The sequence below is a fragment of the Dasypus novemcinctus genome, chromosome 3, assembly GCF_030445035.2.
Source record: "Dasypus novemcinctus isolate mDasNov1 chromosome 3, mDasNov1.1.hap2, whole genome shotgun sequence".
NCBI classification, from domain to species: domain Eukaryota; kingdom Metazoa; phylum Chordata; class Mammalia; order Cingulata; family Dasypodidae; genus Dasypus; species Dasypus novemcinctus.
The window spans coordinates 124,775,589-124,799,745 of NC_080675.1; the positions used below are offsets into that span (position 1 = coordinate 124,775,589).

General features: G+C 46.3%; 1 protein-coding gene across 1 annotated transcript; it reads left to right on the forward strand.

Moving 5' to 3' along the window:
• Positions 1 to 868: 868 nt before the first annotated feature.
• HDC (histidine decarboxylase) lies at positions 869 to 24,157 on the forward strand. The gene is made up of 12 exons (XM_058294212.2): positions 869 to 1,114; positions 3,242 to 3,414; positions 7,016 to 7,129; positions 8,023 to 8,145; positions 11,129 to 11,263; positions 11,521 to 11,664; positions 12,030 to 12,096; positions 13,080 to 13,242; positions 13,332 to 13,422; positions 17,598 to 17,696; positions 22,828 to 22,929; positions 23,084 to 24,157. The coding sequence occupies exons 1-12, from the start codon at positions 1,087 to 1,089 to the stop codon at positions 23,828 to 23,830; spliced, it is 1,986 nt and encodes a 661-aa protein (XP_058150195.1). The 5' UTR covers positions 869 to 1,086; the 3' UTR covers positions 23,831 to 24,157.

Here is a 24,157-nt window from a genome sequence, read left to right on the forward strand (position 1 = left end):
TACAAGATAACATAGGGAGAATTGATATTGCTATGGTATTGGATCTTACTCTCAATACCAGGTTTTCCTTTTCTACAGGGTTGTTTTTTTTAAAGGAGGTACCAGCGATTGATCCCAGGACCTTGTTATGGAAAGCAGTTGCTCAACCACTGAGCTACATCTGCTCTCCCAGGTTTATTTTTATATTTTTCAGTAGCAATTAAAAAAAAAAAAAAACTTTTTAAAATTTGAAATAATTATAGGGAAGCAGATGTGGCTCGACAGGCAGAGCATCTGCCTACCATATAGGAGGTCCAAGGGTTCCATACCCAGGGCCTCCCGGCTCGTGTGGTGACTGGCCCACATGAGTGGCCACTGCGCAAGGAGAACCACCTCGTGCAAAACTGCAACCCGCCCAGGAGTGGTGCCACACACACGCACAGAGCTGATGCAACAACAAAAAGAGACACATCCCCAGTGCCACCTGATGAGAATACAAATAAATAAATCTTAAAAAAAAAAGAGAGAAAAGAAAAGAAATAATTATAAACTTGCGAAAGTTGCAAAAATAGTACCGAGAGCCTAGTGTACCGTTCACCCCGCTTTCCCAACGGTAACATCCTACGTGACTACAGCACAAGGGCGCGTCCCTGTAAGTGCCCGCTTCTCCCCGGCCCCGACAGGCAAGCAACCGCAGGAACGACACTAATGCTCTGCCCTCCGCTTCCTGCGTGCCCTCGGTCTTGTCCCGGGCTCCTGCGCTGGCGGCTGCTGCTGAGGCCGGGACCTGTTGCCTTAGTCCCTTTTGCCGCCTCCTCCTGGAGGCCGCCTGGGCTCGCGCGGCTGAGCGCGCTGCTTCCTCCAGAAGCGCCTTTTGTCCGGAGCCTCTTGAACCAACGTGGTCGCCGCTGCTCCCGACAAGGAGTGGGGGCGAGGGGTGGAAGTAATTGAAGCTAGACGTAGGGACTTTGACGGGCGGAGCTACGGCCAGGAAAGAAGACGTCAGTGAGCCCTTTATAGAGGGCCCGGCCGAGGCCCGCGCAGGACGGCGGGCGGGAAGCGGGGCTGCTCGGCGCGGGAGGACGAGCGCGAGACGCGGGGGAGAAGATGCAGCCGGAGGAGTACCGGCAGAGAGGTGAGCGCCTGCCGTCTCCGGGACAGCAGCTCTTGCTTGGGGGCCCGTCTAAGGATCTGGGGGTGTCATTGGACGAGTAGCATTAGAATTGTCTTCGGAGAGCTGGTTTCAGCAATTTTTATTTCTCCTGAGAAAGGAATGCAAGATCCGAGTTTAAAACTTTTCTCAATCTCTTCTCATTCTCTGTCTCGTGTATCCATTCTCATATACATCCCTCCCCTGCTGTGTCAGCTTTCTCTCTCTACTTTCCCACAAGGTCAAGATTTCTAGTCCTGATCCACTAAATGGGAAAAAAAAGAAATTCGGATTCTGAAAGAGGAATACCATTTCTTTAAGAATTATATAGTCACTATAAACTCTCTTTTCTTTCTTAGCATTCATTTCTCAATGTGTGAATATATCAGTAGTGATAACCTCACAGCCCCTGGCTTTCCTTTAGACATGCGTTCCATAAATATTTAGTGAGTACCTATTATGTATGAAGCCTTGTGAGATGAGGGAAACCAATTGGACGCCCTGCTTTCAGGCATGACTCTTGTTCAAAGAAGTCGGTAGTTGCTTAAAAGACACTTTTGAATGGCCTTCTCTATATTCCACTTGTCTGTCTTATTGCCTAAAATTCCTTTGCTGTAAGGTATTGTCCCATGTTACAATCCAATTTTCCTCTCCCTCTTCCACCCAGGGAGAACCCACTGAGTTGCTATGAGCCTTTGCGGTATAGAGTGCCTTAGCTGACTTCATTGCTTTCCAAAGGCAAATGTAGCTGAGAGCAGGTTACTGTGGAAATTTATCCCATGAGTGGAACACAAAACATTTCATGCTATCTGTGGACAAGCGCAGGGCTCGGTCCAGGGCTCTCAGAGGGCTGGTGGGGTACTGGAGCAGCTGGGCTGTGGGAGAGAAGGAGGGCAGCAGGAAGAAAAGGGGGTCCTGAAATACCTCTGTTGCCCTCAGTTTTTTGGGGGGCTGATCCTGCTCTGAAAAGTTTGCACATCAGGTTCTTTCGTCTCTTCTCTCTCTATTTGTTGTTGTTTTTGTTGGTGGTGGTCGGAGACACAGAAAGGAAGAAACCATGAGAGAAAACGAGAGCGACCCAGAGAGAGATGCAGAGAGCAAGCGAGAGCCACTGAAGACCAAGACATCTCCTGGAAAAATGAAAGGAGAAAGAAAATTAATTGAATATGGTGGTGGATGGTGGTGATGGTAGCAAATATTAAGAATATAATTAATATCATGGAATTGTACACATGAAAGTGGTTAAAATGGGAAAAGTATATATGCTACCACAATAAAAATTTAAATATTTAAATGAAAATAATAATTAAATAATTTGTAGTGGCTTCAGAGTATTTGACTTTAGTGATTTTACTTCCTTATTCATTTGCTAAAAAATATTTTGAGAATCTCAAAATTGTTCCAGACACTGAGGTGTTGGTGGAGGCAGGAGGGGAGACAGACAAAGCAGTCCCTCCTTTTCCCAAGATTTCAGGCTTGTGCAGGAATCCTTAATCTGGGCCCATTGTTGTGCCTTAGGGATTCTGTGGATCTCAGAAATTATACACAAGATGCTGTGTGTGTGTAAGGCTGCAGTTTTAATAAGATTTTCAAAGAAGTTCATGGTTCCAAAAGAGGTGAAGAATTACTGTTTGGATTTTTCACCCTTTATCGGACTGGGTTTGGAAACTTGCTATCTGTGCTAACAAGTGGAGTGTGTGTGTGCGAACATATGGGTGACAATTTTGGATAGAAGGAGCCACAGAATTTCTAGTAAACCTGTTTGTAATGAATTAATAGATGTTCTGTTTTTGAGAAGAAAAGGCAGGAAAGATGAGCATGATAAATGTGGTTAAATGAAGAGGAGGAGAAGATATTTTACTTTGGCACTAGAGTTTTTTTGCTTTGGAGGCTTTTCTGTCTTGTTCATTTGTTGAACTCCTTTCTTCCATCATTCATTCACTCCGTCACTCATTTTATAATACTGAAGACAAGGTCTGTGCTGAGGACCAGATTCTCCCCTGGCCCCCGAATCCATCTCCTTCACCAAGTCTCTTGGCTCAAGAAACAAGGGCATGCCTTGGCCAGGCCCAGTCAGGGGACAGGAGCCTGGTTTCTCTGCCTCCCTTTTAGGAAAAGAGATGGTGGATTACATCTGCCAGTACCTGAGCACGGTGAGGGAGAGGCGGGTGACTCCAGATGTGCAGCCTGGCTACCTGCGAGCCCAGCTCCCTGAGAGTGCTCCCGAGGAACCTGACAGCTGGGACAGCATCTTTGGGGACATTGAGCAAATCATCATGCCTGGGGTGAGTCCATGCCTGCAAGGGTGAGTCTGGATTTTGGGGTGCAGAATGGTGAAGCTTGAAGAAAGGCCTGCTGTGGATCAGAATGTGATGACAATGTGTCCTTTGGCTACTTGGTCACCAACATACAAACCCATCTAGTGGGCATCTGGAGGGCCAGGACTTTGACTGAAATAAGGTTTCTGATGCCAGAGCTGGTCTGTAGTGTTGGGTGGAGACTCAGGGGGAACAAGGATCACAAACCCAGAGCACCTTGTCAGAGTCTGACTCAAGTGTGGAATTCTAGTGAGGTGAGCCAAGAAGTGAAAACTGGATCTGAGGCAAAAGGACAACTATAGATAGCATGGCAGGAGAGGAGGCTGCAGATTTAGTCCCTGAAGCCCTGATGTCAGAGCCAGGACATGGCCTACAGAATGTCTGAGACCATGCCAAAGGAAGGGAGAAAGCGGAGAGTGTGCCTTCCCGGGGACATCCTGGTTGCCCACTTGGGAGGCCCGGGAGGCCGAGTGGGCTCCGGTCAGCCTGTTCCTTTCTCCTCTGTGAGGTGGGAACCATGTCCTTCCTTACCAAGAGGAGCTCCTGTGACTGAGGTGCTTTTCAGGAGTAGGAAGGGGTTTCCCCTGATTTATTGATACTCTCAGCTTCAGAGGATGCAGCCTGGTGATTGCGCTGGCTGGATCAGGGAAGAGATGGAGGGTGACTCATGCACCAGGGCTGGAGATGGAACCCGTGGTGATGGGTGGCTCCCTTTGGGTTGTGATGATGTCTCTGGCCACTGGGGGTGAGGAGCCATGCCAAAGTGCTGGTGCTTAGAGTACACCAGGCCGCCTCCCACCCGAGGGCTCCCTTTAATTGAGCTCCCTGCTGTGTCCCAGGCACTGCACTTGCTGCTTGACAGGCCTGCTCATTAAAGCCTTGCAGATGCCTAGATCCCTTGTTTTAAAGATGAGGAAACTGAGGTTCAGAAAAGTTAATTGTCTTGCCCAAAGGTCACAGATTTTATACCTTTAGGTTTTAACCTAGGCTACTCTCACCCAAAGTCTGGGGTCTTTCTCCTACATTCCACTACCTCTACTGGTAAGTGACTTAGTGTACCTCGACTGAACTCAGGCTCCAAGCTCTCCCCCACCCCCTTCAGCTGTGCCCCTCAACACCAGGCTCTTCTTGCTCTCCCTTCTTGGGGCACGTGTCCAGAGGCTCTTCCTGAGGCTGAGACTTGAGATTTGTCTCCACCATCCCCAAAGAGCTTTGGTTTCAGATGTGTCAGTACTATGCCTGGAGGCAGGGGTGAGAAATTGGCCAAATCCAGAAACCAGAACAATAAAATGATGGCAAGTTTGTACAAAGCCAAATGCTCATTTCTCTTTGACAATTCAGCCTATTTCACAAGCATCTTTAGAAGATTTCTGTATCAGTAAAGTTTCACCAAGGAGGCTATCTCCCACAAGATTATCTCACAAACTTCATCCCGGCAAAATGTAATCTCCTCAGAGGCTAACTGTAATCTGGTAGCCAGACTGAAAGCAACTGTCAAAAGATGGAGAAATAAGCTGATTCATTTGACTGAAAGAAATTCCAGCAGTTGCTAAGGGTGAGTTCTTTCTGGGCCAAGAGGTCTGTCTGCTTTTGATAAAGGCTCCTCTGGTTTATCTCATCTTGTTTATCTGACAAGGCAAGACAATTGCCTCTTGATAGGGCCAGAAGGTGGAAGCCCTTGTCAGGGGTTTCCAAAATACTGTCACTAAACACAGCGATAATGAGGGTCCAATCTTACTGCTCATCTCAGAGGCTGGACCAGCCCCTGGTGGTTGCCTGAGAGCAGTTGGCCCTTCACCTTCTAGGTTTGGTCAGCATTTCATTGAAACCTAGGTTAATTCTTCCCTTTGTGCCTCCTCCTAGGCACTAAGAAGAGAAAACTCTCCTGCTTTAATTCCAACCCTAGTTAGAAAAGTCTCATTTCCCTTTCTGAGGGAGTCGGTGGCCGAGGGGGAGAAGGCAGAATGCCCTCCTGCTACCCGCTTGGACCCTGGAGTCAGGCAGCCCGGGCTTCCTGTCTTGGCTCTGCCGTCTGTTCGTAGGATGTGTGTGTGACCCAGGATCACTGCCTGTCCCTGTAAAGCTTGACTCCTAGGGATGCCCTCAGAATTAAGATAAAGCGTGAAAGGTGGAGGCCAGTGTCGGTACTGGTGATGCCTTCGACCTGGTGAAAAGCTAAAGAGGTCTGGTTACCTGAGAGTCCCCGGGATGCGTGATGTCTCTCGCTGCACTATTAGGTTACCATTGGCATTAGTGCTTTGCCTTTTACAAATTTCCTGCCCATGCTGACTCTCACAAGAACCCTGAGAGACAGGATTTATTTTATGATGAGAAACTGAGTTCTAGAGAGGTGCTAGAGATGATCCTGGTTTGATAGAGCCTTATGGAAATTTTGGGATCCCATCCTAAAAAAAAAATTAAGTAAGTATGGACTTGAAAGGGGCCCGTGCAAGTCGACGTTCATTAGCGTCACAGTAAATTTACAAGGTTGCACAGCTGGTTAGGGCGGAGGTAGGACTGAGCCTGTGTCTTTGAACTTCATTTTATGTTCCTTCTACCCTAACATTTATCCAGGGTGTAGTCCTTATTCTTGCACAATTGTGAAAATTTGTGCACACTAAATAAGTAGGTGTGGACTATAGTGTTATCAAATGAGTTTGCAGTAGGGGGAAACACCTGGACTGAGAGTGTCCCATGGACTCAGAGAAGGGATCACAGCAGGCACATGGAGGAAATGAGTATTTAGTAGCTCTTCAGGAATTAACGTGTTTGGGATGGTCATGTCTGCATGGGGAGTGCCTTCCTGTCAGGGGACACAGCATTGCTCAAAGTCAGGAAGCAGAAATGAACAGGACATGCTTGCAGAACAGTGAGATGAAGTGAGATTAGATAATCAGTGAGGAAGATAAGCTACTGAGGATGCTTCAAAGACCTGCTGTGGTGCCTTCTGTCTGGTTAGCAACTCCTTATATCTGTTTTTTCATTGTGGGCTCCCGGGTTAGCCTGGAGGTGGTGCTGCATTGCCCATGGGCTGGTACCCCCTCTCCTGCCTTCTCCTCTCTCTAGCCCCACTGGGAAGCTAAGGACAGCTTTGAACCCATTCACACTGATCTTCAGGGAGTTGTGTGGCCAGAGAACCCAGTGCTCCATAAACCAAAGGCTGCCTTTTGCAAGAAACTGGATGAGACAAGCAGTCTGCTCTTCTGGAACTCATAGTCTCCCCTTCCTTTTACTGCTGGGCAGGGGTGGCGGGGAGAAGCCGTGGAGACAAATGTGACTGCTACTCAGAATCTCACAATTCTTTTTATAGCAGTTTTCATTTTGCATATTCTCTTCTGGTCTTTGCATGTGTGCAAAGGCTCCACTAAGTGAATATAAAAAATGTGGGTGGTGAGAATGCCAGTGAACATGTCTTATTTTCATGGAGCTGTGCCACTTATTTGGCTGCTTTTTAAGTGTCAGCTCATTTCTGGAGTGGGTGCTTGCTCTGGTCAAGGAGGGTCTCTGGAGGAGGAAGCCCTCCTGGAAATGCCTCCTGGCGCTGACTGTGTGCCTGCCCTGCCTCCAGGTGGTGCATTGGCAGAGCCCCCACATGCATGCCTACTTCCCAGCCCTCACCTCTTGGCCATCCCTGCTGGGAGACATGCTGGCTGATGCCATCAACTGCTTGGGATTCACCTGGGTGAGTAGCAAGGGTTGTGAAGCCCACTGCAATGGGGGACACAGCAGGAAGTGGCATCCTGGGACTGACATATTTTGCCCTGGTCTCTGAACAGTGTTCCAGGTTAAAGATTAATAATGCCTACCTTCTTTGAGCTTAAGTTGTATATAAATCATCTTTTAAAAATGTTTTATATAAATCCTTTTAGCCTTATGGAATCATGAGACCTGGCCCCATTTTGCTGGTAAGGAAATTGAGGCTTAAGTTACTCATCTTCCCAAGATCACAGCCCTTCTGGAGATGAAGATGAGATTTGAATTGAGAGCTTGCCTGCAGCCCTAACTAGCGTACCACTGTCAGGTCACAACTTCCCTCTTGCTCTTGTTCTTCAAGGGGTTAGGGCCGTGCTCCAACACTTCCCTTAAAAAAGCCAACAGGCTCCTCTACAGTTTTTACATTTTAAGCCTGAACTATCATAGGGTGGTAGACGAGGCAGGGGGGTGGCATCTATCTTTTGCAGGAAGGAATGTTTTCTTTCTTAGCCCCCAAACTTCCCCCTCCTAAGCTTTAGAATGCATCTCAGCTGTATATTTTAGGGATTTGTAGAGCCAAATCTAAGGCAATCATTTCTAGGGCTGTTTCTTCATAAAGGTTTGGAGTCATGGGGAAATATACCTCAGTGAGGGCAGCATGCATCCAAAACCCCAAATTCTTTCCCCTTTTTGGTTTGGTGGAGAATGGGGTGGGGGTGGGGACACAGGGGCTGACATTGACCCCTGCTCCGAGGAGATGATAGGTTCCCACTGATAACGTCAGGGCCAAGGGAGGACCAGGGCGGGGACGCATGTATTTCTGGGGCTGCAGAGCATCTCTGTGGCCCTAGAGATGTCCCGATAAATTCCTTTCCCTCTCAGGCTTCCAGTCCTGCTTGCACGGAGCTGGAGATGAACGTCATGGACTGGCTGGCGAAAATGCTGGGACTCCCGGAACACTTCCTGCACCACCATCCCCACAGCCACGGGGGAGGCGTCTTGCAGGTACCTCCACTGGCAAAGCTCCAGGGAGCGAGGGTGAGGTGGTTAAGCAGTGGAAGTGAAGACCACACCTTCCTCCAGCGTCTTAGTTTTCCAGGCTGCTGTGCAAATGCCGCACAATGGGTTGGTGTAAACAACAGGAATTTATTGACTCACTGATGCCGAGGCCAGAAGTCCAAATCAAGGTGCTGGCCTGAAGTTTGCTTCTTCCCGGGATCCTTAGTGTTCTGGCTGGCCTGCTTCCCTGTCTCTTGGTGATGTTTTCTCCTTTCTCATCCGGTTCCCTTTTTCTTGCCTTTGGCTCCTCCCTGTGGTTTCTCTGTATAAAGCTTCTAGCAATAGGAGTAAGACCCATTATGATTCAGTTTCACACCTTAGCTGAAAATAACATCTCCAAAAGGCCTTTTTCTTTTTAAAGATTTTTAAATTTATTTCTTTCCCCTCCCCACTCCCCCAGTTGTCTGCTCTTTGTGTCCATTTGCTGTGTGTTCTTCTTTGTCCGCTTGTATTCTTGTCAGCAGCACTGGGAAACTGCGTCTTTTTTGTTGCGTCATCTTGCTGCATCAACTCTCCATGTGTGTGGTGCCACTCCTGGGCAGGCTGCACTTTTTTTGTGTGGGGTGGCTCTCCTTATGGGGCACACTCCTTGTGCATCGGGTTCCCCTACACGGGGGACACCCCTTCGTGGCACGGCACTCCTTGCGCATCAGCACTGCGCACGGGCCAGCTCCACACAGGTCAGGAGGCCCTAGGTTTGAACCCTGGACCTCCCATGTGGTAGGTGGATGCTCTATCCATTGAGCCAAGTCTGCTTTCCTCAATTGAACTTTGACCCTACCTTTTGATTATCTGTCAAAGATTGATTCTTCAAATAGTTCTTCTTGTGGTTTTTTTTTTTTGTCAAGAGTAATGCAGCCTATGTGGCTTTCTGGGTGCCTCCTATAGATACTTTGTGCATGTTGCCAGGAGCTTTTGCATCTATAAACCCTTGACATGTATGAGGATGTGGTCCTGAGGCCTTTAAGAACCCCCAAATTCTTGAGTTCTGTAATGTGTAATTCTTATTTTATTATCTGTGAAATAGAGGCAATAAAAATAATCTCTCCCTCCCACTGTGGTTGTGAGGGTTAAATGAACTCTTCTATGAAGGAAAACAGCTGACACTGCTCTGCGATGCAGATGCTGGGTGGTGTGCTGGACCCACATGCTAGCTTGAGCACCTCACTCACTCACACACAACAGCCTTGTATCATGAATCGAATCTGAACCTCACAAAAAAGACAAATTACTGCATACCATGGCATGCAGGGTTGTCAGCAAACAGTTAAAACTTCAGCCATTATATCCAAGAGGACATGTTAAATGTCTGCTGTATATGATCTTGCTTTGCATCTACTTATGTCAGGAACCCTCTATCTAAACAGTAGCAACCTCCATTTTTCAGTAAGAGCATTGAAGCTCAGAGAAGTTAAATAATTGAGCCAAGTCACACAGCCAGTAAGTGGAAGAATGAGGATTCAAATCCATACCAAACTGTGCTCTTTTTCCTATACTCCTCAGCCATGTGAACTTCATTTAAACATGTACCTCTCTGAGCATCTCTTTCCCCATATGTAGTATGGCAATCACAAGATACAGAGAGGTTTTGGGAGGGCACATGAGCTGGCAGATGAAAGTGCTATGTAAACCATGACGTGCTATACAGATGGAAGGGACTGTTGTTCTGTTGTTGTTATTCTGGCTTCCTGGTTTGGAATTTCCAGCCACTGAGATACTGTTTGCCAGGCTTTTTAGCAGGAACCTATCAGCTTGTAGATCACCTGAGGATTTTGAGAAGCAACGATACCACAGACTGAGTGAATGAAGAGTGAGAAACCATGAAGACCAGGGAAGTGGTGAGGTGGCTGCAGAATGGATTCCCGGATCGTGGCCATGACAAAATCCTATCCAACCCTTGTCTGAATAATCCACACTCCCACCCCGGGAGGCAGTTTCAGGGATGCTCTCCACTTGATAGATGGAAAAGAGTCATCAGGAGGGACAGCCTTAGCTCGAGGTCACAAGAGTCATCAGCAACAAACTAGGGCCAAACTCTCACACAGACCAGGACCCCCTCTGGATATCCTTATGGACTCAAACTCCATTTCCCTGCCATGCAGACTGAGAGTTCTTTCAACAGAATTTCATGAAGAGCAAAATTATATCTATCAAAGACTGGTCATCCTCTTTTTTGGTTTCTGTGGCCTCTGTAATAGAGATGTTGGTATTAGGTGAAATTTGCTTTTATTATGTCCCTGGAATATTATGTGGCCATGTCTCAGGAATGCCTAGGATATTGTGAATGGGGACTGTAGACTAGGTATGTGTGTGGGGCTGGGGAGGGGGAGATGGCCCCTTAGGCAGGAGCTGTGTACTTCCTCAAGAATAGGGACGTGGACTTGGCTCAATGGATACAGCGTCTGCCTACCACATGGGAGTTCCACTGTTCAAACCCAGGGCCTCCTGACCTGTGTGATGAACTGGCCCACGCACAGTGCTGATGCGTGCAAGGAGTGCTGTGCCATGCAGGGGTGTCCCCCATGTAGGGGTACCCCACATGCAAAGAGTGTGCCCCGTAAGGAGAGCCACCCAGCCCCAAAAAGTGCTGCCTGCCCAGGAGTGGCACCGCACACATGGAGGGTTGAAGCAGCAAGGGGACACAACAAAACAAGACACAGATTCCTGGTGCTGCTGACAAGAACAGAAGCGGACACAGAAGAACAGACAGTGAATGTATACAGAACAGACACCTGGGGCGGGGGGGAAGGGGAGAGAAATAAATAAAAATAAATCTTAAAAAAAAAAAATAGCTATAAACACAATGCACACGCATCAACACTTGCACGTATACACTCCTGAAACCATGAAACAAAAGTATGAAACCTGTGTGAATTTGGCAAAAGTGAACAGTAAGAGGCTACTACTAATAATCCTTTTTCCATTACAGAGCACAGTCAGTGAATCAACCTTGGTAGCCTTGCTGGCAGCCAGGAAGAACAAAATCCTAGAAATGAAAACATCTGAGCCGGATGCCGATGATTCCTCCCTGAACGCCCGACTCATTGCCTATGCCTCTGACCAGGTGAGCTGCCCAGCACAGGACAGACCTTCAGGCCAGTGCTTGACCTCTCAAGCCCCCTGGCTTCCAGAGTCTTGGTCCTTGAGTAGTTTTCTTTTATGCTGATTGTGCTGGAGGTGGTCTCCAGGAACTGTAGGGGAAGACAAACTTCAAACATTTGCATTTGATTCCCGTAGATCTATGCTTCAGCAGTTTCAGGGTGGGTTTCAGCAGCTCATCCCAGGACAATCCTAAGCTAACAGGTTTCCATAATTTTCTAGGCCCATTCCTCAGTGGAAAAGGCTGGTTTGATTTCTCTTGTGAAGATGAAATTTTTACCTGTGGATGACAATTTCTCCCTCCGAGGTGAAGCACTTTGGAAAGCCATCAAAGAGGACAAAGAGCGTGGCTTGGTGCCTGTTTTTGTAAGTCTAAGTGTATTTATAAACTTAGAATGATAGAATTTGGATGTGAGGAAGGAATTTTGGCAGAATTCAGGTAAGTAACACACTGTAAACAAAACCAGGAAGGTTCTGAAATAGAAGGTTTTTTTTACAAATTTTGGGTTGCTGTTCATTGGTATGTTGTGAATTAACTTTTCTTTCAAATACACACAAAGGTAGATATGTACTGATTGCAAAGTAAAATGTATCTCTTACTGTGAGTTATGTGAAATACACACTGTTCTGGGATGGATGGGGTAGATAAGATCTTAGATGTTCTCTTTTTTACTTCAAATGTGTAACACGAGCTTCCCTTCCCGCCTTAAGTTGCCTTTACTTCCTTCCAGGTCTGTGCAACACTAGGAACCACTGGGGTTTGTGCCTTTGACTGCCTGTCAGAGCTGGGCCCCATCTGTAAGTATCTATCCTGTCTGGCTAGAAAAACAAGCAATGAATCTTTAAATGTTTCCTAGAGCACTTCCTTCCAGGTCTGTGCAACACTAGGAACCACTGGGGTTTGTGCCTTTGACTGCCTGTCAGAGCTGGGCCCCATCTGTAAGTATCTATCCTGTCTGGCTAGAAAAACAAGCAATGAATCTTTAAATGTTTCCTAGAGCAACAACCTGAAATCAGTTTAGTGGAATTATTCTCACCCCACCATTGTCAATGTGGGGAACACAGGGAGAGCTTCCAAGGTCACCGTGGCCTTCTCCCAGCCAGCCCCGGTGACTGCGTTTCCCTGTGCTGTGCCAAAGGCTAGAGCTGCCCAACCTTGCATCCTGTCCACAGAGGCAACAGCTGGACAGCCTCAGATTTTCTTACCTCCTTTGTATTATGTTGAAACCTACTTCAAGCACTTAAAACAGGTAGTATCCAAAACACAGGGTGAACTAGGCTACTGAAGTATTTCCCACTTTAGGCTAGAGAAGGGAGAAGGGTTGCAGTGGGAAAATCATGGGGGTCGATAAAGATGGAGAAGAAACCCAAATGGGATTATTTAAAATTCCCTAAGCAAGATACCCACTAGACATCCCCTCTCTAACTTGAGAGAGAGACATCACCTCTCTAAGTTGGCACTAGAAGCACTAACACTGCTTTCTGGGCCAGTGTGAAGCTGAACAGGAAGTTCTAGGTGGAGGCCAAGCAGCTGTGGACTCTGCTCAGTAAGAGAAAAAGGTCCGGGTAAGGTGGTGTTGGCTTTGCAGATAGGAGGTCATTCAGCAACACTTCCTCACACTTACCCACTTCTTTCCATCTCTGCCTGCCTCGACGTCTCATTTAGTTGAAGTTCCTTCTCAGTTCTTTGCCACCCACCATCCATCCAGCTTGGCTAAGCCTTTCTGCCTGCTGGTTACAAGCTCCCCCCTCTTCCAGCCCTCTGACGTTTGTCTCTCCAGGTGCCAGCGAGGGGCTGTGGCTCCACATTGATGCTGCCTATGCAGGCACTGCCTTCTTGTGCCCTGAGTTCCGAGGCTTTCTGAAGGGCATCGAGTATGCTGATTCCTTCACCTTTAATCCTTCCAAGTGGATGATGGTGCACTTTGACTGTACCGGGCTCTGGTGAGTGAGGCAGCCAAGTTCTGAGCCCGAGGGAAAGAGCCGAGCTCTGAGCATGCCTCAGCTTCTAATGCCCATTTGGAAATCCACAGGGTCAAGGACAAGTATAAGCTGCAACAGACCTTCAGCGTGAACCCCATCTACCTCAGGCACGCCAACTCGGGTGCAGCCACCGATTTCATGGTGAGTAGCTTGGGAATAGGCAGCTGGAACGGCCTCTGCGGTGGCCATGAGCCCTGGAAACTGGCTGCATCTGACCCTAAGGGTCTCCTGTGTGTCGGTTCCCATCAGAAAGTGGCATGCTATGAGCCCATCCCATAATATTGCTGTTGTAGACTCTTGGTTTCAAGTTGTGCCTAAGCATATTGAATGAAACCTAGAAAACCATTAGGAACCCTAGAAAATTAGACCACGAGAATGGATCTGGCACAATTCCCGTTTCCTGAATATCTGTGGCATTTTTATTCCCAGTCTTGTTCTCCAACTCCATTTCCCTTCTGCCTCCATCTGAGATGATCTTTTTTGCTGACTGCCTAGCAGCAGGATGGGATGTTAAATTCCCTTGAGTGGGAAAAGAGGCTTCTTGCTTACATCACCTTCATTTTTTTGCTGGGACAGAAGGACAGTGGGATGTTTGGTGGTGGGGATGGGACGTACGGACCCTTTTCAAGTTTGGGTGCCTCCAGCTGTCCTGGCCCTTGCAACCTGCGCATTCAATACTCTCAGATCTATCCACATTCTCAGCCTATACTATCTCTTGGGAAAAAAAAGTTCTTCAGACTTACTTCTCAGTTTGAAGATGAGCCCTTCCTTTAACTGTAGGGAAGACGGGGATGTAAACAAATACGTTACATATAACTTGGCCAGCAGGGGGCACTGAGCAGACTGCGACAAGCTTCGTTTGGAATTACATACCGGCAAGGGCTCTTTGGGAAACATACTGAACCTCTTCCAGCCTTGACTTTCTCACCGTTACAATGGGAATAGTGACACTTATTTCATAGGGTAGTGTAAGGCTTTAATGGGAACATGCATGTAGATCTCGTAGCACAATACTGGAATTGGTATACGCTCAGTAAATGGTAGCCGCAGTATTCCTGAAAGCTCTTCTTTTAAGCTGCAGAGATTTGCTCTAGCAAAGTGATGAAGCATGCAGGCACTAAAGCCAGATGACCTGTGTTCAAATCCTGGCTCCTCCACTTACTGATTTGTGTGACCTTGGGCAAATTGCTTAAACTCTGCATCTAGATTTCCTCATCTGTACAATGAAGTGAAATAACAGTAACTTCTTAGGTTTCTGATGAGTAAGTGAATTAATACAGTGAAGCAATGAGAGCAACGCCTGGTCTCTAAGTCATTCTTTGTAAAGAGATGGTTTTGTCTTATTTCCTTGGACAACTGAAATGTCTTGCTCTTTCGGTTCTAAAATAACACCTCCGTTATCTCTTGATTATATTGGTTATTCTTCCTCCTACCAGCTCAAGCTTCCTTTAGGTTTTTGAAGCTTTTCGATTGGAATTGCAGTGGTTGGGGAAGACCCTCTGTAGGTGGATGGAGATGGAAGAATAATTGCTCTTCTGACTCCATTGCACTTTTGGATGGGTTTTCAGTAATTTTTAAATTAAAAAGAAAAAAATTGCCCAAGGGAAGGCTATCTTTAGGGAAAATCCTATGTTTCTTTCCAAATGTTAAGTGATACCCATTTTCCTCCAAGTATATTTGGAGGTATCATAACTTCAGAGCATTATCATATCCTTGCCCATTTGGAATTTCAGGTTACTGTTTTTGTTTATGTTCATCAGTGTTTCAAAATCTTTCTATAGTCATTCCCGTAAGTTTGGAGACCATGCAGTGCTCTCTCTTTACCAAGCAACTTATGAATATATTAAATTCAATTTGTTCCAGCGCTAGTCCTGGGAGCCTTATTATTTTTACTTCCTTATCCAGAATGTACTGCTTTATGCTTATCCTGTCCCCACCTCTATTCCTATGGATGTAATTTTCAAGTCTACAAGAAACTCCTAGAAAACTGAAGCTGTGTAGGGGGTCTTCACTGCTGCTCTGACCTGTGCCCCTCGTTCTTTTTCACCCAGGTGGCTACAGCTTCAAATAGAAACTCAGCCTTGCTCCAGATGAACCAGAAATAGGGCAGCATCCTGGGAGAGAGAAGATTTATGTACTTAATCCCTGGGGCCTTGGAGCAACCTGAAATCAGGGCTGGATTCTCTGATATTAGGGATGCCCCCCCACCCTGTACCCCAGTGCACTAGTGGATGGGGTATTGTCTTGCCCTTGATGGAGAGACCTGCCAGAACTTGCTTATGTGTTGTTTTTTTTTTTAAGATTTATTTTCTTTCTTTCTCCCCACTCCTTCATTGTTTGCACTTGCTGCGTCTGTTTTTCTTCCTTATTTCTTTCTAGGAGGCCCTGGTAATGGAACCTGGGATCTCTGATGTGGGAAAGAGGCCCTAATTGCTTGAGCCACTTCCATTTCCTGCTTCGTTGTGTCTCTCATTATGTTTTTCTTCTTGTGCCTCTTGTTGCATCACCTTGTTGTGTCAGATTGCCATGCTTGCTCACTGCATCAGCTTGCTGTCTTGTTCGTCTTCTTTAGGAGGCACTGGGAACTTTCACTCCCTGTTTTATTTGGTCTCTCATTATGTTTTTTCTTCTTGTGTCTCTTGTTGCATTGTCTTGTTGCGTCAGTTTGTCACGCCTACCCATGGTGCCAGCTTGCTGTCTTCTTTAGGAAGCACTGGAAACTGAACCAGGGACCTCCAATGTGGTAGACAGGTGCTCAGTTCCTTGAGCCACATATGCTTCTCCCTTTCTTATTGTTGAAAGGACATGGAGAAGGCCTAGGAACGGCTCAAATTAAAGAAGAGCCATGCTAGCCTTTATGAGTCCAAATTTCTTGTTCCAATGGAAAATATTGGTTAGTACCAAAGGTGAAATAAAGTAGATGATTTCCCATAGCCATTTGGAAACTAGAATGATTTTAGAGAAGGACCCTGTTATCCTATTCATTATTCAGGGTGTCCATCTGATAAGCTGTGGAATTCAAGTTTTCCCTGTGACTGGGATTTTGTTCTGTTTGCAGGTTCAGTTGCCCTCTGCTGGTAAACAAAAGTCCCCATGCTGGTCCTCAGCACTACAGAGTTTTGCTTGGAAACCAAAGACTTAGGACTTGTATGAGGGGGAGTCAAAAAAGGGTTAATATCCAAATTGTGTCTAGGTCAGGAAACAAGCGCTGAAGGATGGAGGTGAGGAAATTGTGAGGATTTGGCTGATAAACTGTGGATAGGCAGATAAACATTTGATGGGAAAAATATTTATTTACAGTCAACAGAAACTGTGGTAGAATCATTGACGTATGAAAGAGGTCATTAGAACCACATTACTCATCAGAATAACAGTAAATGTTTTCCAAGCCCTTTGCTCTATTTTCAGATCTGTGAAATTGGTTTGAAATTTTTCACGTGGATGGTGACCCAGCCTTGAGCTTTAAGTTATGTTGAGATTGACTACCTAGCACAAAGGGTCAATTTTGGTCTAATGGTGCCAAGGTCAGAGGCGGAGGTTCCTGTCTCATTTGAAATCTCCAAGCCAGCGTGATGCCTCCTGAGGGCGGAGGAATGTCACAGGAAAAAGTCAGGACAAGACAGTGAGGTTAAATAATGACCCTTTTGGTAGACAGAGATACTCCTGAGATTTACAGGTCACCTTTTTACCATCTAAATGGCCAGCATTTACTGAAAACTTACTCTGAAGCTCTTTACATCCCTTATCTTCACTCCACTTCTTTGGGAGTGGCTGCTGCTCTGCGTCTCATGGATGAACCAGTGAGGCTTCATGGCCCAAGGTCACACAGGTCATAAGTGGGCAGCTGGAGAAGCCCAGGTTTGCAGCACTCCACCATCTGAGCTCTTAACCACTATGTATTACAATTTTGGTGGGAAATAAAAACAAAAATTTATTTCCTGTTATCCCAGGAACTTAGGTTCTTTCAGAGAAAAAACCTTATTGCCCCTGTCTGGAATTTCAGAGCTGGGATGAAATGCTTAAAGCAGCACTGAAAGCAAAGCGCTCTCCTCACTGGCTCGGGGTCGTGCACTTGGTTTCTACCTGTCCTGCTCATGGAGAAGGGCCTACTGGCCACCTTCTCCAGTGACTTGGTCACACAATGGGGCAGCGTCTGGGTAGTCGTCTTGGTTTCCTCTTTAGCAACAGCTTCAGGAGTCATGGCGACACTGCCATCCCCGGAGGGCTGGGCAGGCAACGGCGAATGCCCAGGAGCACCTGAGGGAGTCGGGCTCTCTTGTCTCTTAACTGTGGGTACTGTGTTCCTTTGTTTCCAGCACTGGCAGATTCCCCTGAGCCGGCGGTTTCGCTCTATTAAGCTCTGGTTCGTGATTCGGTCCTTCGGGGTGAAGAATCTTCAGGCGCACGTGAGACATGTATGTAGCATGTAGGCTGTGGGGCCGAGCCCATGCGTCACTGTTTGCTAATAGGCAGGCTGCTCGTCTCTGCTTTGCAGACCTGCCCAGGGGACCGGCGGCATCTGGCTCAGGTGTCTGGGCCTGTTCTCAGGCTCCTGGGACTTGATTATTCGAGGCGGCAGTCTCTTCGACAGCTAGAGGGTCAGTGTGTAGAACACACGCTGAGGACTGTCTGGTGTTCATCCCACCGAGTGCCTCACTATTCCTGACACTGGGCACTGGGGGGTGATGACTTAAGAACTTGGTTTGCAGACGGAGTAGGAGGGAGAAAGTAAATCAAAGGATGATGTAGGACCAGGGTAGCCCACAACTTTTTAACTGAATTATCCTCATTGTCACAGCTGTCTAAAAATTTGAGTCATTATTAAAGTCATGCCTGAAACATGGTTTTCCTGGCTTGGATACGCAGCCCTGCCAAATCTGTAAACCAACATGCCTGCCTTGTGTCAACAAGTATTTATTGACACAATTTATTTCAATTCAGGGGAACAGATGTAGCTCAGTGGTTGAGCACCTGCTTCCCATGTATGAGGTTGTGGGTTCAATCCCCAGTATCTCTTAAAATAAATAAATATCAATTAATTTCCACAAGACCAACAAAAAAGCATTGTGCTAGGAAAAGGCAAACAGAAGTAAATGAGACAGGCATGGTCCCTGTTCTCATATTCTTCATGAAAGTTTGGGATTTAATCCAAGAACTTTAGCCAGCAGTCAAATTCTCCCATTTCTACATGAAGGACCAAGTCCTTGATAAAAACAGAAATGAGCAAAACTAAAACTAAACAAAGACAAAAACAAACAAAAAACACATAAAACAGCAATGAGCATCCTCATCAGGGTCAATCCAAAGACATTGTCCTTTATCACCAGGCATGTCTTTATCCTTCAGTCCTCTCCTTGGGGCACTCCTGCTTCATTTAACAAACACAGCAAAATGAGAGGTTTGAAGCAGAGACTATTATCATCAACATCTAGGTGTTCGCTGGGCATTTACCAATAGCTGGGCTTTGCCAGCATATTTAGGGACTTTAGAGACTTTGTGCTCTCTCTAGGGCCTCAGATTTGGGGGCCATGAGTTCCATTCAAGACTGGAGGGTGCTGGGAGGGGAATGAGGCAGGAGAGGTTTTAAGTAGTCAGGAAAATTCATTTGCTTACAATTTAGGACTGCATAGTCAATGTGCACTTTCTAGCCAACCTTCTCTTGTGAGTCTCACCCCTGAATTCCCCTCACTTTCCATTGCCTCACACACTAGGCCCCCATTGCTGGGCCCGACCTTCAGGGACCTGATTATCGCCTCTACCTTAGCTATGGTCCAGTTCTGTCAGTGCTGGATTCTCCCTGAACTATTCCAAACCCATCCTTGGTCCACTTCTGCACTTTCACCTGCACTATTCCCCTCCTGGATTGCTCTTCCTTCCTCTCCAGAGGTTGTTAATGGATTAAGTTTCACTTCTTCTAGGAGCCTCCCTGATTCTGTCTTAGATTCTGCTTCCCTGACATTAATAGGATCACCTACTCAAACACAGTTACAAAACTGAGCTCAAAAGGATAATTTGCCCAAAGTCCTACAATAGTAAGGGGTGGAACAAAAACCAAGTTATTGCATGAGTTATTTTAATCTCTTCAACTCAACTGTAATCATTACTATTACTTGCATAGTGCCTTTTTTAAAAAAAGATTTATTTTATTTTATTTCTCTTCCCCTTCCCCCCACCCCACCCCAGTTGTCTGCTCTCATGTCCATTTGCTTTGTGTTCTTCTGTGTCTGTTTGCAGTCTTGGTGGCACCGGGAATCTGTGTCTCTTTTTGTTGCGTCATCTTGCTGCGTCAGTTCTCCATGTGTGTGGCACCATTCCTGTGCGGGCTGTGCTTTTTTCACACAGGACAGCTCTCCTTGCGCGGTGCACTCCTTGTGCCTGGGGCTCCCCTACACGGGGGACACCCCTGTGTGGCAGGGCACTCCTTGCGCGAATCAGCACTGTGTGGGCCAGCTCATCACATGGGTTAGGAGGCCTTGGGTTTGAATACTGGACCTCCTATATGGTAGGTGGATGCTCTATCAGTTGAGCCACATCCGCTTCCCTGCATAGTGCCTTAAACTAAAAAAAAAAGGTAGTATTTCATTAAATTCTTACAACAATACTTTGGGGTGGTCATCAGGCCCACCTGCCTTCTCAGGAAGGCTGAGATGGTAATTATTCTGCTGGAGTGGAAGGCCTGGAATTTAAGCCTTCCAATCCCAAATCCTTTTCCCACAAGCTTGGGCTGCCTTGTACTAGGCTGAGCTCTTGAAGGTTATTTAAGCCCAAGATTTGTATTTCTCTGTTTTAGAGTAGTGCTTGAGGGAACAGGCTCTGGGTTTGATTTTTGGTTCCACCACTTCACTTTTTTTTTTTTTAAAGATTTATTTATTTTTAAATTTATTTCTCTCCCCTTCCCCCGTCCCCTCCAGTTGTCTGCTCTCTGTGTCCTTTTGCTGTGTGTTCTTCTGTGCCCACTTGTGTTCTTGTCAGGGGCTCCTGGAATCCATGTCTCTTTTTTTTTTGTTGCATCATCTTGCTGCGTCAGCTCTCCGAGTGTGCGGCGCCATTCCTGGGCAGGCTGCACTTTTTTCTTTTCACACTGGGCGGCTCTCCTTACGGGGCGCACTCCTTGCATGCATCAGCACTGCATGTGGGCCAGTTCATCACATGGGTCAGGAGGCCCAGGGTTTGAATCTTGGACCTCCCTTGTGGTAGGTGGACACCCTAACCGTTGGGCCAAATCTGCTTCCCCCACTTCACCTTTTTACATGTGGTTTCCTAATCTGTAAAATGTGAAAATGATAGTGCTTCTCTCAAAGGTGAGGATTAACTATGATAATATATACAAAGCCCGTAGCACAAGGCCTAACACTCAGTTAAGAACTCAACGCATGGTTTCCTCTTTTCTTTCTCCTCCTCTGCCCCCGCCTTCACCTCCATTTCCTCCTCTTTCTCCATTTCTCCTCCACCTCCTCCCATTGTTATTATTGTGTTCGGTGTCATGCTCATCCTCACAATCATCATCTCCTATCGCCTACAATAGGAATTGGCTAACTTTTTCTGTAAAAGGTCATGGAGTAAATGTTTTTCTGTGTGGGCCATACAGTCTCTGTTACAATTACTTGGGACTGCTGTTGTGTGATGAAAACAGCCCTAGACAATATATAAACAAATGGGTGTGGCTGTGTTCCAATAAAACTTTACTTACAAAAACAGGTGGGGGCCCTGGATTTGCTCCGTGGGCCATGTTTTGTTGACCACCGACCTGAGATGGTGCAGGGCACTGGCCTCAGCAGTGCCTTTTACCCATAAGGGTGTGTTTTTAGTGGCTGAGATCCTGCCACTCTCCCCTGGCCTCTGCTTCCATCTTGTTGTAAACAGCATGTGTTATGGGAGGTAGCAGAGCACATGGAAGGAGAATCTGTTTGGCAACCAGGAGATCTGTGTTCTGTCACTTGTAATTTGGGCAAGTCACTTACGCTTGGCTCCTCCAGGAAAATGAGGATGTTGAATAAAGATGACTTTTGAATCTCTTTCTTTGCTCAAAAGGGCCAGTTTCATGGTCCTTAGCTAGTGCGATTCTAGATCTGTCCCTGAGATGTCTTAATGGATCTCATGTAGATTTAAGATAAATGTGCTCAGAAAAATATCAACATTGTCAGGGCAGGTGGGTGGGAAAGGGTCTGGAGGGAGATAGAGGGAAGAATCATGAAAGAATCAGAAAATGACTTGCAAAAGCTTTGGCCAGAAAACATTCAGAAGTGTCTTTTCCCTGAGAGAGACATAGGACTTAGAAATGCAAAGTTCTCAGAGGAGAGCTTGGAGACTGTCTTGGGCAGACCACACAGTGGAGAGGGAAAGGGGCCCTGAAAAAATTTGTTGTCATTTTTTTCGTCATCTTCAAAAGATGTGATTAGCTAAATCCCATGCCTTCTCTTGAAATACAGTAGCAGGTGTGAGAGCCAGTTGATAAAAATTATTTAGTAAATATTTTATTGAGATCCGTCTGGAGGCTTGAAGAAATTTTAAAAAAAAAGTCAAAAAGGTTTAGTTAATGATCCTAGGTAAGAAAAGACATAAGAAACTTTAACAGATGACATAGAGGCTGAGCGTCTGCTTTGCATGTTTGCATGTATGAGGTCCAGGGTTCAACCCCTGGTTTCTCCTAAAAAAAAAAAAAAAAAAAAAAAAAAAAATATATATATATATATATATATATATATATATATATATATATATGGTACAAAGCCTTTTCCATGTGTGTGGGGATGATATGTAAAAATAAGTTTTTCATTGACTGTCTGAAAAAAGGTGATGTAGGGCATTTGAGGTATAAGATGTGAACAGTTTAAGAGGCGAGGGAAACATGTAGGCTTGGAATGGGGGAAAGGCCATCTGTAGCCTGTATGGTGCCTTTGTGCCACTAGGAACAGGATTTTCCTCTGGGCAGACACAGACCCTAGAGGGCACCTGACTGAGAAAACAGAGCCCTGGACTGGGCTGTGGCCTCACTATCCCCTTGGCCAGTCAAGAAGCTGTGAAGGGGAGTGGATGTAGCTCAAGTGGTTTAGAACCTGCTTCCCACGTACAAGGTCCTGGATTCGATCCCCAGTACCTCCTAAAAACAAACAAATGAATGAAACAATCAACTTTCATTGGAAGTGGATGTAGCTCAGTGGTTGAGCACCTGCTTCCTATGTATGAGGTCCTGGGTTCAGTCCCCAGTTCTTCCAAAAAAAAATAGCCATGAAGCCTGGATACAAACCAAATTATCTGGACTGCAAAGCACATGACTTCTGGTTTGAGGCGTAAGTTTAAAGAGAGCTCTGAGACACAAATTCAAGAGGTGGCTCTGATGACAAGAAATGGGGAGCCATTGGAGGCTTGGCATATGAGCAAAATCAAATGGAGAAATAAACAGGTAGAGCCCACTCAGGCCGCTATAATTCAGTGGATTTGCTGGCTTAAACCCACTTAGTGGTGTGAAAGTTTATACATAGCTTGACATAGTTTGACCCTTTGCCTGATTATTAACTTTAGTTCTCTCTGTATTTACAATTCCAGGGTACTGAAATGGCTAAATATTTTGAATCTTTGGTCAGAAATGACCCTTTCTTTGAAATTCCTGCCAAGAGGCACCTCGGACTGGTTGTTTTTCGTCTAAAGGTAGTGCCATCATTTACAGCCTGCTGGGTATGATGCTACTCAGTATCCTTGGGTTGGTGGTTGCTCAACTTCTTGGAAATGTAAAGTCTGGTCTTCTGGGGATGTGTACAGGGAGAGGTGATACAGACTTCACTTCTTTTTATCCTTCAAACAGGGTCCGAATTGTCTCACAGAAAGTGTGTTAAAGGAAATAGCTAAATCTGGTCGTCTCTTCCTCATCCCGGCCACTCTCCAGGACAAGTTGATCATCCGTTTCACTGTGACATCTCAGTTTACCACCCGGAATGACATCTTGAGAGACTGGAACATCATTCGAGATGCTGCCACTCTCATCCTGAGTCAGCACTGTACTTCCCAACCTAGCCCTCAGGTTGGGAATGTCTTCCCCCCAACTAGGGGCTCCAGAGCCATGGCCAATGGAATGTCCTTTCAGTCTGTCAGTGGGGCAGGAGACAACCCAGCCCAGGCCAGGAAGATCATCAGGCAACCTAAGTGCATGGGAGCCAGTCCTGTGAGAAGGGAAGATAGCTGCCAACTGGAAACCCAACTGGACCCCCTTGATGACTGCTTTTCAGAAGAGGCCCCAGATGTAACCAAGCACAAGCTTTCCTCCTTCCTGTTCAGTTACTTGTCTATGAAGAATAAGAAGAAGACAGTGCGTTCTCTCAGTTGCAACAGTGTGCCTGTGAGCACTCAGAAGCTACAGCCCACAGATGGCTCTGCAAAGAATGGGGGCTCCTCTCGGGTTAGAATCTTTTCCAGGTTTCCAGAAGAGATGATGCTCCTGAAGAAAAGTGCCTTCAAAAAACTTATCAAATTCTATAGTGTTCCCAGCTTTCCTGAATGCAACCCTCAATGTGGGCTCCAGCTGCCCTGTTGCCCTCTGCAGGCCATGGTTTAACCTGGGGATCTTCAGCAGAGGTCCACAGCTGTAATTTCAGGGAGTCTGAAACCCCTCAAAATTGTGTGCCAAATTGTGTGCTTATGTGTATGTGCATTTTTCTTGGGAAAGAGTCCATAATTTTTAAGAACCCATAGGGGTCCATGATCCCACAATGGACAAATGTGGGATAAAAATGGAGTGTTTAAGCCAGCATGGTCCAGAAGATTGCAGCAGGCTGGTCAGAGAGAAAGGACCAAGGGTAACGTACTGACAGGTGGCTTCTGTGCTTTAGCTTATGGCATGAAATATAATGTAGAAATAAATTATGCTTTTCCCTGAAACAAA